This window comes from Castor canadensis, chromosome 10 (genome assembly GCF_047511655.1).
Source record: "Castor canadensis chromosome 10, mCasCan1.hap1v2, whole genome shotgun sequence".
NCBI lineage: Eukaryota > Metazoa > Chordata > Mammalia > Rodentia > Castoridae > Castor > Castor canadensis.
Genome location: NC_133395.1, coordinates 83,124,644 through 83,139,599, shown reverse-complemented (window position 1 = coordinate 83,139,599; position 14,956 = coordinate 83,124,644). Strand labels below are relative to the sequence as shown.

At 48.6% G+C, this 14,956-nt stretch overlaps 1 protein-coding gene across 4 annotated transcripts in view; it reads right to left on the bottom strand.

Annotated features, from left to right (window-relative positions):
* The window catches only part of Lats2 (large tumor suppressor kinase 2), a 77,101-nt gene extending 63,456 nt beyond the window's left edge, over positions 1 to 13,645 (bottom strand). The window contains exons 1-2 of one of the 4 annotated variants that reach the window (XM_074043709.1): positions 13,389 to 13,645; positions 312 to 850 (exon numbers count right to left, since the gene is read on the bottom strand). In XM_074043709.1, coding sequence (XP_073899810.1) covers positions 312 to 650 — 339 coding nt within the window. In that variant the 5' untranslated portion in view covers positions 651 to 850; positions 13,389 to 13,645. Of the gene's footprint in view, positions 1 to 311; positions 851 to 13,388 lie in introns of those variants that run through there. The other 3 variants (XM_074043707.1, XM_074043710.1, XM_074043708.1) reach the window with 3 other exon arrangements.
* Positions 13,646 to 14,956: the final 1,311 nt, after the last annotated feature.

The following is a 14,956-nucleotide window of genomic DNA, read 5'->3' as shown; positions in this document are numbered from 1 at the left end:
GCATCCTCAAGGTCCTGGTTCCACTAACAGTAACACACATGCACACACAAGACAGAACACAAAGTATATATGGTACAATTTCAGGAGAGTTCAGAACCTTCTGGATCGTGCTGAAAAGGAAAAGCAGCTAAAGACTTTAGAAAAGGAAGAGAACAGATCAGTGATGCATGAAAGGGCCTCGGGTTTTTATGCAGAAACACTTGAGTATTAACGATTCAAAACCTTCAGTTAGAACTGCTGGAGGATTCCGACTGCCAGAAACGAGCTATTCACTCGCCTGCCCTTAAGGGAAGATGGAGGTCTGTACCCACCTGGTCACATCCTGCATTCACCAGCTCCTGCAGCATTTGCCGGTTTACTTCTGCTGCTGAGGATGTGCCTGATTCGTTAGCAAAAGGCAGTAGGGAATATCTGATTTCCCTGAGCGCTTTCTGATAAGGTCCAAACTTCGGGGTGGCTCTCATCTGTTGCTGCCTGGCAGCATCCTTGCTGCCCAGGACTTTGGCATCCAGGGAAGCATCACTGTTTGGTCCCACAGGCAGGCTCTGGGCTGAAGACTTAAATGGCTGCTTTAACCCTTCTCGGATCTCTTGCAGTCGCTGCCGGCTATTTCCAGAGTAAGTTGTGGCAGGAAAAGTCTTTGGCCTCATTGTTAGTCCAGTTTCCTTTTACCATAAATACAATCTTCTCAAAGGGTTTTATTATTAAAAAAAAAAAAGCCTGTCAATAGTTCATTGTAAACATACTTTCAAAACAATTTCCTTTTGCAAATATTCTTTCCTTCAAATTTTGTAATTCCTATGGAGAACCTAAATTTTTCCAGAGTCTTCATTTTGAAAACCATCACTCTCTGAAAAGAAAATAAATGGGAGACAAATTCATTTGTGGTTTTCAGAAAGGGACAGTGATCTCAGAAATACTCCACCTGAAAAGAAAAGAAAAACACACCTCCTCTTAGAAACAAGGAGAATACTGTTCAGCTCATGCAGGGCACCAGACCTGTGGCCTGATCCAGGATGCTTCCTGTAGCACTGTCTGCAGTGAAGTGCATCTCTGTAAATGTTCCACCCAGGGAAAGAACTATAGCTTCAACAGCTGATAGATCCTTAAAACACTTGATGGTGATGGAATTTCATTTTGAAGTCCACAGCCTGAGTACTTAGGGTTAAATTTTCTAAAGGGGTTTCTGGCTTGTCCCTAGTAACCAATCAACTCCTGATCCCCACTGCTGTCCATTAGCTAGTGGCTTTACCAACTCTCCCACCCACCTGTGGCTGTGGTCCTTCCACATTTTTGGACATTTTTCCTCATAAAGCTCTCCCAAATTTCCTGAAAAACAGCACAGAACTCATTGCATTGAAGATGTCCTCTACTATATGTAATCCTTGACCTTCCCCACCCAGCAGCAAGGAGCAGGCAGTGGTAAACGCCAAGAGGAAGCAGCGGCATGGGACTCACAGTACAGAAGGTCCCACTTAGTGTGGTGTGGCTTATGATTTTTCAACTTTGTGGCAGTATGAAAGCAAAAGGCATTCAGCAGAAACCATACTTGAAATTTTGAATTTGCATCTTTCCCTGGGCTAGAGATACAAGGTCAGATTCTCTCTTGCTGCTGGGCAGTGGCAGTGACCACAGCTCCCATGGGATCACATGGGGAGGAACCACAGCAGCCCAGTGTGCTGTGGTGCTGAGCTGAAATGTGTGGTAATTAGGCGGATCTGATGCATGTTCCACCTTCATTATTTTCCAGCTTATGACGGGGTTACCCCATCCTAAGTTGAGAAGTATCTGTACTTGAAATGCATGAAATTCTGGAATTCACTATAAGATTCCTTATGTAGCCTGTTGTCCAGTCTGCAGAGGTGCCCACCAGTGGTAAAGGCAGGCCGGAAGGCCGAAGGTCATGCCAACACCTAATGAGTGGTCCCCCTCCCCATCCACATCTTTTGCCCACATCTCACCTATCCCTCTTACTCCATAAAACTCAGCAAGCACACCTGAAGGGTAATTAATCACTTTGAGGTTTTTTGTTGTTTGTTTTTGCAGTACTGGGGCCTTATGCATGTTAGGCAAGTGCTCCACCACTGAGCTACAACACCAGCCCATCACTTTGAGTTTTAATGAACAAAGAAAAACTGGCCCAAAAAGAGCATCCTTTAAGACCCTGCTTCACAGACATCTTCATGTGGGAAGAAACAAGGACAGTTAATATTTTCCAGTACTTACTGTAGGCCAGGCACGGTCCAAAGAGCTTTATATGAGTTAACTTTTCTGCTGTTACACAGCCAGGTACAGCAGGAAACACTAAGAAATCACATTTAAACTTCGACTCCTTTCTTCAATGGGGACAATGATCTTCACAGTTTTAGCTATCCACTTTCTCAGTGTAACTGCAAAGATTCCATTTAGAAGGTAGCAACCAGACTCTTTCAACATGAAATCTCTATTTTAATGCACAGTCTCCAATACTGAGTCACTCGAACGACTGTGTACGGCTGTACACAGTGAGCTTATGAGACTGAGGTTCCCCTGGCCCAATTGTTGGCCTTGCCCTAGAAGCGCAGAGCTCTGTGTAATCACTGTTAAACGGGGTGAACTGCAGCCACTCGCTTCCAGTGACTTCCTATTCTGAGCATCTGCTTTGAAAGACCTAATTTTCTGAAGCCATAAGCTCAAGTTCACATTCAAACAAAATGGAGGAAGTCTTAAGAGCTAGCTGAGTACTCTGGAGGATCTGAGGAGTGAGGATTATTTCTTTTCTGGGAGGAATTCACAAGAATCACTTATTTCTAATCTTCAGTTTTCTTCCCTTTCTTTGACAACTGAAGTAGAGAAGACAGAAGCCATACTGCCCTCACAACAAATGGTGCAGGGAGGGGCCTGCCATAGTAGGAGGGAGTCCTGAGGGTCAAAATGTTCTCTTCCTACCCCTCTGCCTACTCTTCTACCCCACACCCACCCCATCTACCTGGTAAGCTGTTACTTTTGTATTGGGACAGGGGTCTTGCCACACAGTCCAGGCTGGCCTTGAACTCACTATTCTTCTGCCTTACCCTCCCAAGAGCTGGCATACCACCAACCAGGTGCTAAGTCTCATGCACTGATAAGAAAAATCCTACTTTCAGCAAGTTTACAGTCAAGTGAGAGCTGAGGGTGAGGCAAATAAAGAGCAGCACAGGAAAGATGTCCCAAAGGAGGAGGGAACCATGTAGAGGACCAGAGAATGAAGGGAAAGTCAGAAAAGGCTTTGAAGTGGAGATAACCAAATGTGAGCCTGGGAAGAATGGAATTCCAGCTGGAGGGAAGGCAGAAGCAAGAACAGAAGAATGTAAAGCCTGCAGGGTCCCCACCTCCATCAGCTCTGCTAGCAGGGGCTTTCCGGGAGGGTGAAACTGCTTCAAGGTGTGCAGGGCTCCAGTGGAAGGGCCTTCAGGGCATGTCAAGATGTGACTCAGTGCATAGGGGAGGGGCTCCTGCTTTAGTCAGGCTGTGGAGGGATCTGGCCAGGACGCCACCAGAGGGGAGAGGGCAGCACTGCAGGTGGGCCACAGATGCTAAGAGAGAGCTCCAGAACCTCAGCATACCACAGCCAGAGGGCTGTGCTTAAAGGCCAAGATGGGCACCGTGAGCATATGGGCATTCACCAGGCCAGTGACCTGCAGGCTCTCCCCTGCAGCAGAGCTGTCAGATGAGCAAGCAGCTCAAGTCCCTCCAGGAGGGCATTCCTGAGGAGAGCCACAGTCTGTGACAGTCTAGTTTTACCACCAAGTGACACTAAAGGATTGCAGAGAAAGGGCAAGCTGCTTTTCACTTGGCTATGAAAAGACCAGGACCACCAGAGACGCCCAGAAAAAAAGAAAAAAGCCATGAGAAAATCAGTGTGAAAGTTGGGCTTAGAAACCATCTTCTCCCAGTCACAGCAGCAGAGGAGGGGACATGGGGGCAGCTGAAGGCCCTGATGGGTTCTGAGGCTTCAAAGATCCTTCTGGAACTGGCTGCTAGAAGCCAGGAGGAGCAATAAGGTTTGGGAGTGGGCCAGTCTCACGTAACTCATGCTTGAAAGTGTGCAAGTCATACGGCACAGGCTCGCAATGAGATCACACCCTGGTGGAGACGTACCTTTACCAGGCCCAGGAGCCTCATCCAACCCCTCAGACCGCAGCCTTGCAGAGTCACCTTCATAACTAACAACACTAAGGCTTGGTGTGAACAGGTTTTGTGCTGTTACTCATACAACTGTGCAGTCTGTACTTTTTGTTTCACTTATTTTGTGTGTTGTTTGCTCACTCATCTGTGCTGTGTATAGTAGCAGATGTTGTTCTCTGCTGAGTACTATTCCTTTCTGTGAATCACAGAATAACTTATGGTCCCTCCTACCAAGGGACATTAGGCCTTTTCCACTCTGAGCTTATCACACATGGTGCACTGAGTTTGAGGCTGCAATGGTGCAAGGCCCCAAGCTGTGAGGAGCTCATGGGTGTTCCAAGACCTTGCTTTCCCACATCAAATACTTCTCCTGCAGTTACTGGCAGAACCTGTGGTGGCTGGTGTGGTACCATTTTAGTCGGAATGTGAAATGTTCCTTGGACTCATGTGTTTAAGGCTTGGTCCCCAGCTAATGGCACCATTTAGGGAGGTGCTAGAAACTTTAGGAGATGGGGGCCTACTTGAGGAAGTAGGTCACTTTTGAAGATTATATCTGGTCCCCGGCTCCTCCTCACTCTCTGCTTCCAGTGTGCCATGAGGTGAACAGTCTCCTCCTCCACACACTCCTGCTGCCATGATGTCCTGCCCAAGTGCATGAAGCCAAGGAACCATGAGCCAAATAAATCCTTCCTCCCTTAAGCTGTTTCTGTCAGCTACATAAAAGTAACTAACAGAGGTCGTTGAGAGAGGAGAGGTACTCCTGGTTTACACTGATGAGTATGTCACTTTATTACCATACAAGACAAAGAACTTTTGCTCTGAGTAGCTTTCCAGAGCACTATGGGCATGGCTGTGGCCCACTCAGAGCCACACCCTAACACCACATGTCATAACCCAGCACACAGGGGGCACTGCAAAAGTCTCAAACAAAAGGATGGTGAGAAAAAGACAGACCTCCAGGCATGAGAGAGAAAGGAATGATCTCAGCTCAGGTCACAGAGGAGGTGGCGATCATGTGTACCCTCCAGAGCACATATGTGACTTTATCAGGGGAGGTGACTCTGCTGCTGCATGTGTATGAGTGACCCAGAGGCTCCACATAGGCTGAACACGCCCTGTGGCAAGTGGTTAAGTGGGCGATGTGAGGCCTGCCCTCTCACGTGCAGGCACGTTTGAGCAGTGCGCAGCCTACAGACCTAGACAGGTGGCCCTCCTACATTCAAGAATGAGCAAGAAAACCAATCACTTAAATATAGTATAATATGGGATGTGGGTTGTGGGTATAGCTCAGTGGTGGAGCACTTGCCTAGCATGTGCCAGGCCCTGGTTTGATCACCAACACTGAAATAGGAATTATAGGGATCTGAAACACTAATAGCTGGCAGATGAAGAGGCTTGGTTGGACCTCAACAGCACCAAGAGGTAGAACCCACTGGAGTTGGTGAGATTCACGGGAGAGAACTGGTTTGAAAGGTGGAGCCCAGGTTTTGGGTTTAGAAAATGGAGCTAATGGTGGTGCTATTCTCTGAGCCATTTGCACTGTATCTGGAACCTCGAGGAAAGCAGCCTCGATGGTGAAGGAGGCGAAGACCAGGACTGCGCAGACTTGCTAGAGGTAGGCTCAATGCCAAGTGAGCAGCAGTTGGAGGTGGGCGGCCTGGGCCTATCCGCAGCTCGGGGCCTGGGCTCCATGCTGTCTTGGTGTGCTGCCTGCTCAGTAACGAGACAAAACCTTGCTCTGTCCACCTAACAAGATTGTCCTGAGACTCACACACAGGGCCGCCAGCTTGTGAGCTCACAGTCTGAGACACAGGATACACGGGTCAATTCTGAGCATTACCGATTGCTAACATTTGGAAAACACCCATGTGGTGAAGGTTTGGTCCCCAGTTTGGCACTACTGGGAGGTGGTAGGACCCTTAAGAGGTGGGGACAAATGGGGGTGTGCCCTTAAAGGGGTCAGTGGGATTCCAGCCCCTTCTTATCTCTCTTTGCTTCCCAGCTGCTATGAGGTGAGCAGCTTTGTGTGTCCTGTCCTGCTGTCATGACATACTGCCTCGCCACAGGCCCAAAGGCAACAGACCTTGGACTGAGTCTTCCAATAACATGAGCCAAACTAAACTTTCTTCTTTTAAATCGATTACCTTCAGGTATTTTGCTACAGTGATGCAAAATTAGCATACTTAAGGATTTGGGCAAAATGAGTTACTGAGATAGGTGAAAAAGCTTTAATCAGATCAGAAGATAAAACCAGAGCAAAATTCAGATGGGCTTGGTGGAAAAGGTACCAAAATGAACACAGAAAGAGGCATGGCAAGCCCTCTCCAAATCTTTAAAACCTCTTTAAATCACTGTTTGAGAACAATGCCAGGAAAGGAAGGCAGCCTTCCCTGCAGAAGAGCAGAAAAGAAAAGCTGGCTCCAGTTGTTAGGCTGATGAAACAGCTGCTCAGGTCTGAGTAGTGCCAAAGAGTTGGATGTGACCATGACGAACAGCCAGGTCTCGGTTGATTCTGTAACCCTGTGCAAGTTAAAGGTACCAACCATGTCCTCCTTCTGTCTGGAATAGGCCAGGACTCTACTCTCTACAGGAAACAAACAAACCCACCACCCATCTGGCAAGCTCCCAGTCCCAGATTCACAGACCCCACAGCAGGGCTTTTCTGACCATTCAACCTAAGGGACTGTATTGTCACTCCCCTACTCCCATCATACCTCCACAGCATGATTGTATGTTGAAGAATGGGTAGCATGTTTCCTTGTGAATGAGCTGAACTGTGAGCTCAGCAAGGGCAGAAGCATTCTGTCTGTCTGCCCCATCTGCTGCATGACATAGCCACACAGGCCCAGGAAGCACCTGCCTTGAATGACAGGTATGTGGGGGCGTTGGCTCCACACTGGGGATGAAGCCTGCCACCCTGGCAAGGAGCTGCAGAACACAGAGCTCTAGGCTGTGCAGGGAAGGCACTCCATGAGCTGCAGCGCCCTTTCTCTGAAGTTTAACACAAAAGGCCACATGAAACTTGCCCAACAGAAGTTCTCACAGGACTGTCATAAAAAAGTCAAATGACATAGCATATTATTCAGCCATAAAAGGAAGCCGTGCCACAGGCTACAGCATGGATGGACCTTGAGAACATGATGCTGAGTGAAGTAAGCTAGTCACAAAATGGCAAATCTTGTGATTCCACTTATGCAACTTACCTAGAGTAGGCAAACTCAGAGAGACAGAAAGGAGAACAGAGGGGTGGCGTGGTGGTGCACACCTGTAATCCCAGCAGTTGGGAGGCAGAGGTAGGGAGAATCATAAGGTAAAGACCAGCTTGGGCTACATAGTGAGACCTTGTCTCAAAAAATAAATGAATAAATAAAGGAGAGAACAGAGGTTGGCAGGTGGCAGAGTGACAGGGGCTATCAGTTAACAGTCAGTGAAACGGTTTTAGGGATAGACACTGGTATTCACAGAAATATCGTGAATGCATTTCGTGCCACAGGACTAAACTGCACATTCATGAACAGTTAAAATAAATATTATGTATGTTTTACCACCATTTAAAAAATGGGAAAAAGTCTCCTAACTATTCATACACCTGATCTTTAAATCATGGTTCCCTTCCTAAACACAGCTCCACAAATGAAAAGACCAGCCCCAAGCAAAGTCCCCTCCCAGAGTGGGGCCTAAACTCCAACGCAGCTCCCACACCAATCCCAGCCCCACTGTCACTCCCCACCCCACAGACTCCACACAGCTCACACCTGAGCACGCACATGTCCCACAGACATTAAAATCACAAAATTGACCAGGGCGGGAAGGACCAGCCTCTCCCATCTTGGTGTCTCTATTTATGCACAAGCTTTCTCCTTCAACATTCTCTTATGGAAAATTCCAAGCATTCAGAAAAGTGGGGAGGACTATCCAGTGACACCCATAAGCCTGCCCACGGCTGCCTTCAGTGTGGCTGTTTTGATTTTCTTTTCAGCACTCACGCTGTCTTATAGGAACTGCTGGTCCAAGATTACCCTGGGCATTGTCCTGGTCTTTTTAGGAGACTGCATAAGACAGCGCCCACAGGTATTCTGTGCCCTTACCTGAATAATTTGAAAAGTTTAATAATGTCCAAAAGTACTTTCTCAGCTTGAAGGCTTGCATTTTAAGCTTTAGTTTGAGGACAGGTAATTTCATGGCCCATGATGAAGGTGGAAAAGGATTTTCGTGACCATATTGATCAAGACTACAGCTGGAGATGAGCGACTCTGATACACTCCCATAGGACTTTAATAAGAAATACCTGGCCTGTACGAAATTTTCCCTTATCAACGGTTTTACAAATATCACCCTCATTGATGTGGACTTTAAAAATGAGGTATCATTAAGGTAAATCTATTTTTTTTAAATTCCTCTGGTACCACCAGTTGATTCCAATATACTTTAAAAGAAACTGAAACCGACTCCCAGATCGCATGCTTAGCACAGGTGGCTACGTAAACAAATGAGGACAATATTTTTAATCATTCCTTTAATTTGGTCCTACCAAATCCAATTCCAATCCTCAATCCAATCCTGGAAAATGCTACCAGATGTTAAAAAATTCTTATTCTAATGACTCCGAGTGCTTCACAATCCCACACAGACTGCCAAATCCACACACCAAGCACCAGCCCTGGAACCAACGAAATCTCTGTCTTGTGGAGCATGCACTGACATCTTACCATGAGCCCAGACTGGCCTGCAACTATCAATCCTCCCACCTCAGCCTCCCAAGTGCCGAGATTACAGGCATGCAGATTATAGTTCACTGGTGCATGCCAGTGAACAAATTTTGTGTGTGGCAGAGGGGGGAAGCATTTTTAAAACACAGAATTTCTTGGTTCTAAAATTCCCGTTATGATTTAAATCGTATCCCTGCATAATTAACTAGCAAAGCTGAAACTAAGCCAGGCAGTCAGGCCAGCCTCAAGTCAGATGCTAAGTGTCAGAATCATAAACGGATATGCAGACAGAACAGTCCAGCACGGTCCAGCCTCAGGGCTGCTCCTCAGGAGATGGGCTGTGGGGAAAGCACATGGCAGTCATCTGGAGATTTAGGAAGACACTCTTTAGAGGCCTCCCTGTCTAGCACACACCATCAGTACAGGCTCTGTGCTGGACATGGGGATCCAGGTAAAACAGGATCTCTCCTCCAGGCTCATGTGGGGGGAGGGGAAGCATGAGCCACACCCCCAGCCCTTTTGCCTTTACCTTGTTTTCAGACAGGGTCTTGTGCTTTTACCTGTTTGTGGGTTACAATCAGCCTCTTACTGCCTCCTCCCAAGTAGCTGGGATTACAGGTATGAACCACCATGCCCAGGGTTTTCTTTCCATTCTTTTGTTCTTTTTTATTTTTATTTATTTTATCTATTTCTTTTGGGTGGGTATTTTTTGAATGCAGGGCCTTGCACTTGCTAGGCAAGTGTTGTACTACTTGAGCCATGCCTCCAAGCCTTTTGGCTTTATTTTTTAGATAAGAGTCTCATGCTTTTTACCTGGGCTGGCCTCTGACCGTAATCTACCTACCTTTCCTACACCTCCCTAGTGTCTGGGATTACAGCCATGAGTCACTGTGCTCCCCCTGGTTTGTTTTTGAGATAAGATCTCACTACTTTTTGCCTCAGCCAGCCTCCAACCTCAAATCTCTGCCTCCTGAGCAGACGAGATTACAGGTGTGACCCACCACGTCCAGTCACAACATTCTCTTTTAGCCAGCTTTATACCTAACATGTATGGTACGTATTATGCAAATATCAACAGCATAAATAAATGAAGCCATAGAAATCTGTACTCGTGCTATCTCAATGTAGTGAACAGAACTTACTACTTGTTCTTTGCAGCACTCCTAATAGCATACTGCAGAACAGGACAGCACATCTCCTTACAACCCAGGCCACACCCAGCAGGGGTTCTCAATCTTTGAGCAAGTCCTGCCCCTTCTGCACCCACTCCCCCAGGTTACCCCAGTTAGAGTGTCAGAGCAGCCCTCCCATTTGAAAATAAGTGGGGGCAAAAAATACTGTGACTGTCCAAAGGATCTCTGTGCATGTGCCTATCTGCATGGAGAAACCCAATTCTTCACGGAGGTGCTGAGATAGTTTGGGGAAAACCTAGAGAAAGGAATGTTTCACCAAAACTGGAAAGGCCAAAGAGCTATGATTTGATGGAGGAAGCTTAAAGCTATTCTTGGAGTCTGGAACTTCCTGTGAAAAGGCTTGAACACAGAAGAGAAAGATGAACAGGCAGACAATGTCGGGAGGAGGCAGGTGCTGTCTGAGGGCTTAAAATGAACAAAATAGGAGTGAGACCTAGGAGTTAGAATGGAGTTAATCAGTAATAGACCCACTCAAGATACCTGCCTGCAGGCAGCCAGGCTCAGTATTCCAAATAGGGCCCTACTCCACCAAAAAAATCCAACTGACATTCTTCAAGAAGATTCTTACACTCCTAACTGAGTTGGGGTCCATCGGTTCTGCCACATACAGTTAACAGTGTTAACAACAAACACGAACCCTTGCTATGAAACATGAAACTGTTCATTATTCCTCCAGAAGAAATCCTGTGTATGTCAACTGTTGGCATCCACACAAAAAGTATTTGCTAATTAACTATTAAGACCATTCTAGTTGACACGGTCTAGACAGCAACCAACATAAAATCTTTGCAGAGTGAATGGCAAGCATTAAATTAAGCCATGTCAATTTCCATCCTAATTTTGGCATCACCAATTATCTTTATTTCTGATACTACTTTGTTTTATTCATACTTTCAAAAGAAAGCAAAACATGGAGTATCATCCCCTTTCTTGTACCTAGAGAACAGCTGACTAACCCTTAACCAACAGGGCTGCCTGCCTTCACCTCCGGGAGCCCTCACAGAGGACCACAAGGTCCTGGTGGCCTTAGCATACAATGGGAACAGGGCCAGGTCTTCCGATGATTATGGATTCGGAGGAATTTCTAAGCAATAGCCTTTTTAAAAGGAAGGGGAGGCGGAGAATTTTTAGAGCTTCAATCAAGCTGGATCCTTCTGTCTGTCCGTTGGGATATTTCACCCCTCTTTAGAACAGATTTATAGTCAAGACACAATAAATGCGTTTGAGTTTATCGTCACTGTTTCTTCAAGCCTTTTATTTTTCAAGTCAGTAAGGAATAGTTTAGAAGTTCCATGTTATTACAGCCATGAGATAAATACAAAAGCAGCTTTTTGAAAGTGGGGTTGTTCTGGTTTTCCCAATGCAAAACAGAACACCCTCCCACCCCTCAAAGCTTCCCCAAAGCCTTCCTCTATGTTTAGGGTGAATTTATCAGCTTCAACCCCCACTCCACCCTCCTGTGGGTTTTAGGAGCCCAGGGCTGGCTATTTACAACACAGCATTTAAAATAACAAGGCATCTTATTGTAAAAGTATTGCCCTCCCACCAAAGAAAGTCCCTCCCACCAAGGCTGATTTCCTAAGGAAAGAAATGCAGACAGCTACAATTTACTGTTTATCACAAGTATTTCAAAGAAGACGGAGAAGCTATATGAATCACTTCCAGTTCAGCAACTCTTATCATTCTAGGAATCTCGATTCTATGAATCTAGAATTCTGCCTTAATAATTCTGCATGACCTGTGTAAACACATTTTAAACGGCTTGACATTTTGAAATGTATTAAATGTTCAGCCATTTATTTTCAAAGGAATGCTGGCAGATTCATTCAATAGTGCTTTCTATACCTCGATAATGAAACAAAATTTTAAGAGAGGCTGAATAGTATAACGTCTTGTTAATTATAGGTAACTTAAAACAGGCTTTCTAAACAGCCTCTGCATTCTTAATTTTGTTACCACGTTATAACAGTTGCTACAGAAAAACAAAAAATTACAGCAGAAAAAGCAGCTTAGATTGATTTAGCGCTTAAAAATAGTGCACATCTTTCCGAGATTTAAGCTGAGTTTAAGTTAAAAATGCTGAGCAAGATCTATTTACACAAATTTCCTAACAAACAGCCACATGTTACTTTTCCCATGACTTAAGGCCTCCTCATCCACTAAGGCAACATTTTATTTAAGCACACCTGCGTAAGATCACGCACATTTTGTGACTTTCCATTTAAATTCCAGCATATTTAAATTTCTTATCAAGGCGGGTACACTTTCCTTTTCAAAAGGTAGTATGTGCTGAATACTTTTGAGAGCTGTGGGGCTATGAATTTGAATTTTTTACCTGCCAAAATTAATGAATGCTCTCAGGCTAAAAGCGAAGGTGAAATACTTGTTTAAAGCCCAGGCTGCGACAGGAACACGCATATGCTGCAGAAGGGTGAAAGTGTCAAAGTTCTTGTGCAAACTTTGTCAGTGACGCCTACAAATGGAGGGCTTTCCCCGTCCCGCTGGCACACGCGGATTTTTACTCGGGGCCTGCGCGCTGCCGAGTCCGGCACGGCCCGCTCCCGGCCGCGGTCAGGTGCGTGCGTCCGCGGGACGAACGGGGCCGGGCCGGGGACGGCCTGGAACAGAGACGGCGGGTCCCCGAAAAGGGGCAGACTGGGGTGCAGGGGATGTGTAACGCAATGGCCCCACTCTCACGGCCACGACGGCCCGCGCTGCGGCAGTCCCCGCAGCATCCGCGGGTGCCCGGCAGGGCCCGGCGCCCGCACCCCGGGTCCGGGGCCCGAGAGGAGCGCGCGCCTTGCAGGGCCGGGCAGCGGACAGCGGCGGGGGGAAGGGGAAGACGGCTGCGACCTGGTTGGCCCGGGGGACGGCGGCGCGGCCCGGGACGTTGGGCGCGGGATCCCGGGGCTGTCAGGGCGCGGAAGCCGACGTCTGGGTGCCAGCCGAGCGCCCCCACCCCGCCCGCAGGGGAGGCGGAGACGCCCCTGAGCCGACGGCCTCTCGGGTCGCCCCGCGCGTCACCGTCACCGCCGCCGCCCCCGGCCCGCCACAAAGCGGCGCGGCCCCGCCGGCCCGACGCCCGCCCCGACTTCCGCGGTTCCCCGGGACCCCGGCCGGCGTCGCCCCCGAGGCCCACGACGGACGACGCGCCGCCGGGCGGGGGCGGATCGTGCGTCGGGCCGGAGGGCGGGCGGCCCCGTCCGGAGGAACTTCCTCGGTCGTCCGCTCCCACCCCGCGACCGGGTCGGACACGCTCCCGGGGCCCCGGAGCTCGGCGGCCCACAGAAACTTTCTCCCGCGCCCCGCGGCCCCACGCCCCCCTGTCCCGGCCCCTCACCTCCGGGAGCGCGGTCTACACCCTCGGGGGCGCCCTGGCCCGCGGCTCCGGGGCCTCGCGCGCCGGGAGACCGGGCGCCGGTGGCTGGAGCTGCTGCTGGCCCCGCGGGGACGGGGGAGCCCCGGGCGGCTTCGGTGGCGCGGGCGGCGGCTGCTCCATCTTCCCAGGGCGCTCGCGCCGCGGTTCCAACGCGCAGACCCAAGTGGGACATTCGCTACATTGTTGGCATTCCACGGGCGTCACGTGACCCCGCCTCCCGCGTCACTCTCGGCCGCATACCAGCCCGGGCGGGGCGCCGCGCCGGCGGCCCGGGTCCTCGGCGGCCGCCGCTCCGCCCGCCCGCCGTGCTTCCTGCCCCGCCGCGGCCGTCACCTGCCCGCGCGCGGCCTCCCCGCCGGGACCCCGGGATCCGCCCCGCCACTGTGCGCGCGAGGAAAGTTGGTGCCTGTTTCCTTAAGCAGCTCATCCCGTCCCCGTGAGAGTAAGTTCACAGGCCCGAGGGAGCCACGAAAAGTACAGGCAGCTGTCCAGACCGAGGAATCGGGTGATAAACAAGGACATCTAACGTAGCCAAGTTTAATCAGATGTCGTGTCATCAACTCCCTCCCCGGATATATTTCCTTTATGAAAAGTGGTGGGTTGTTTTTTTGTTTGTTTTTGTTTTGGTTCCTATAACAGAATGGTAATGTCGAAACCAACAAGATGGACTGTAGGCTTTGCACTTCGGCCACTGCATTATGATCTTGCATTTGAGGATTTGGTACAAGGACGTAAACAAGGATTGTACGGTGAAGATGCCGAGGAGAAATCATAGACTGGAAGCAGATCCTGCACCTCCTTTTGGCTCTCCAACATCGTCTTTCTCACCACCTCCAAGCTGTGGCACTGATGGTGTGATGGTGAGGACGAACAGTTTGCAAAGTCATCCCAATTTCCTCTGTAATTAGCAAACTCGTGACATTTTTAAGTTTTAATACGGAAGATCATTTTGTCCTGGCTTTTTTTTTTTTTTTTCCCATTTTGGTGTTGGGGATGGTGCGTGCTGAACTCAGGCGCTCCCCCTGTCAGGACCACTTAACCACCTCACCAGCCTTCAGTCTAAGTCTACCCTGCTCCCCTCCTCCTTCTCTCTGATTCCTATGAAATCTCTCTTGCAGGGAATCTTCTTAGGGCTCTCTCCTGATCTCTCTGTTCTTTGGGTGCCAGTCATGAAGCCATATTCAGTTTCATTTTTCAATCTCGTCCTGTATGCTACCCAGACATTTTCCACAGTCGTGGGAGCACAATAAATCTCCAACTAATATTCTGTAGCATTCGAACCCCATGCGTGCACCTGTATGCTTTGTGCTCTTACACTGACCATTCTCCCTCTCCACCCCAAGCACATGGCTGGCTGCCTTTGTGTGTGTTTAAAGGTCTTGCTTTTTGCTCTGTCCTCAAAGACTTTAACCCAGTTTTAAGAAATTGGGTTAAATACTATAAAGTAAAAGAGATTTAATGGTGTCAAGGTTTGGAACTTAACTGTCCATCCAAAGGCTATGTATTGAAGGTTCAGTTACCAGTGAGGG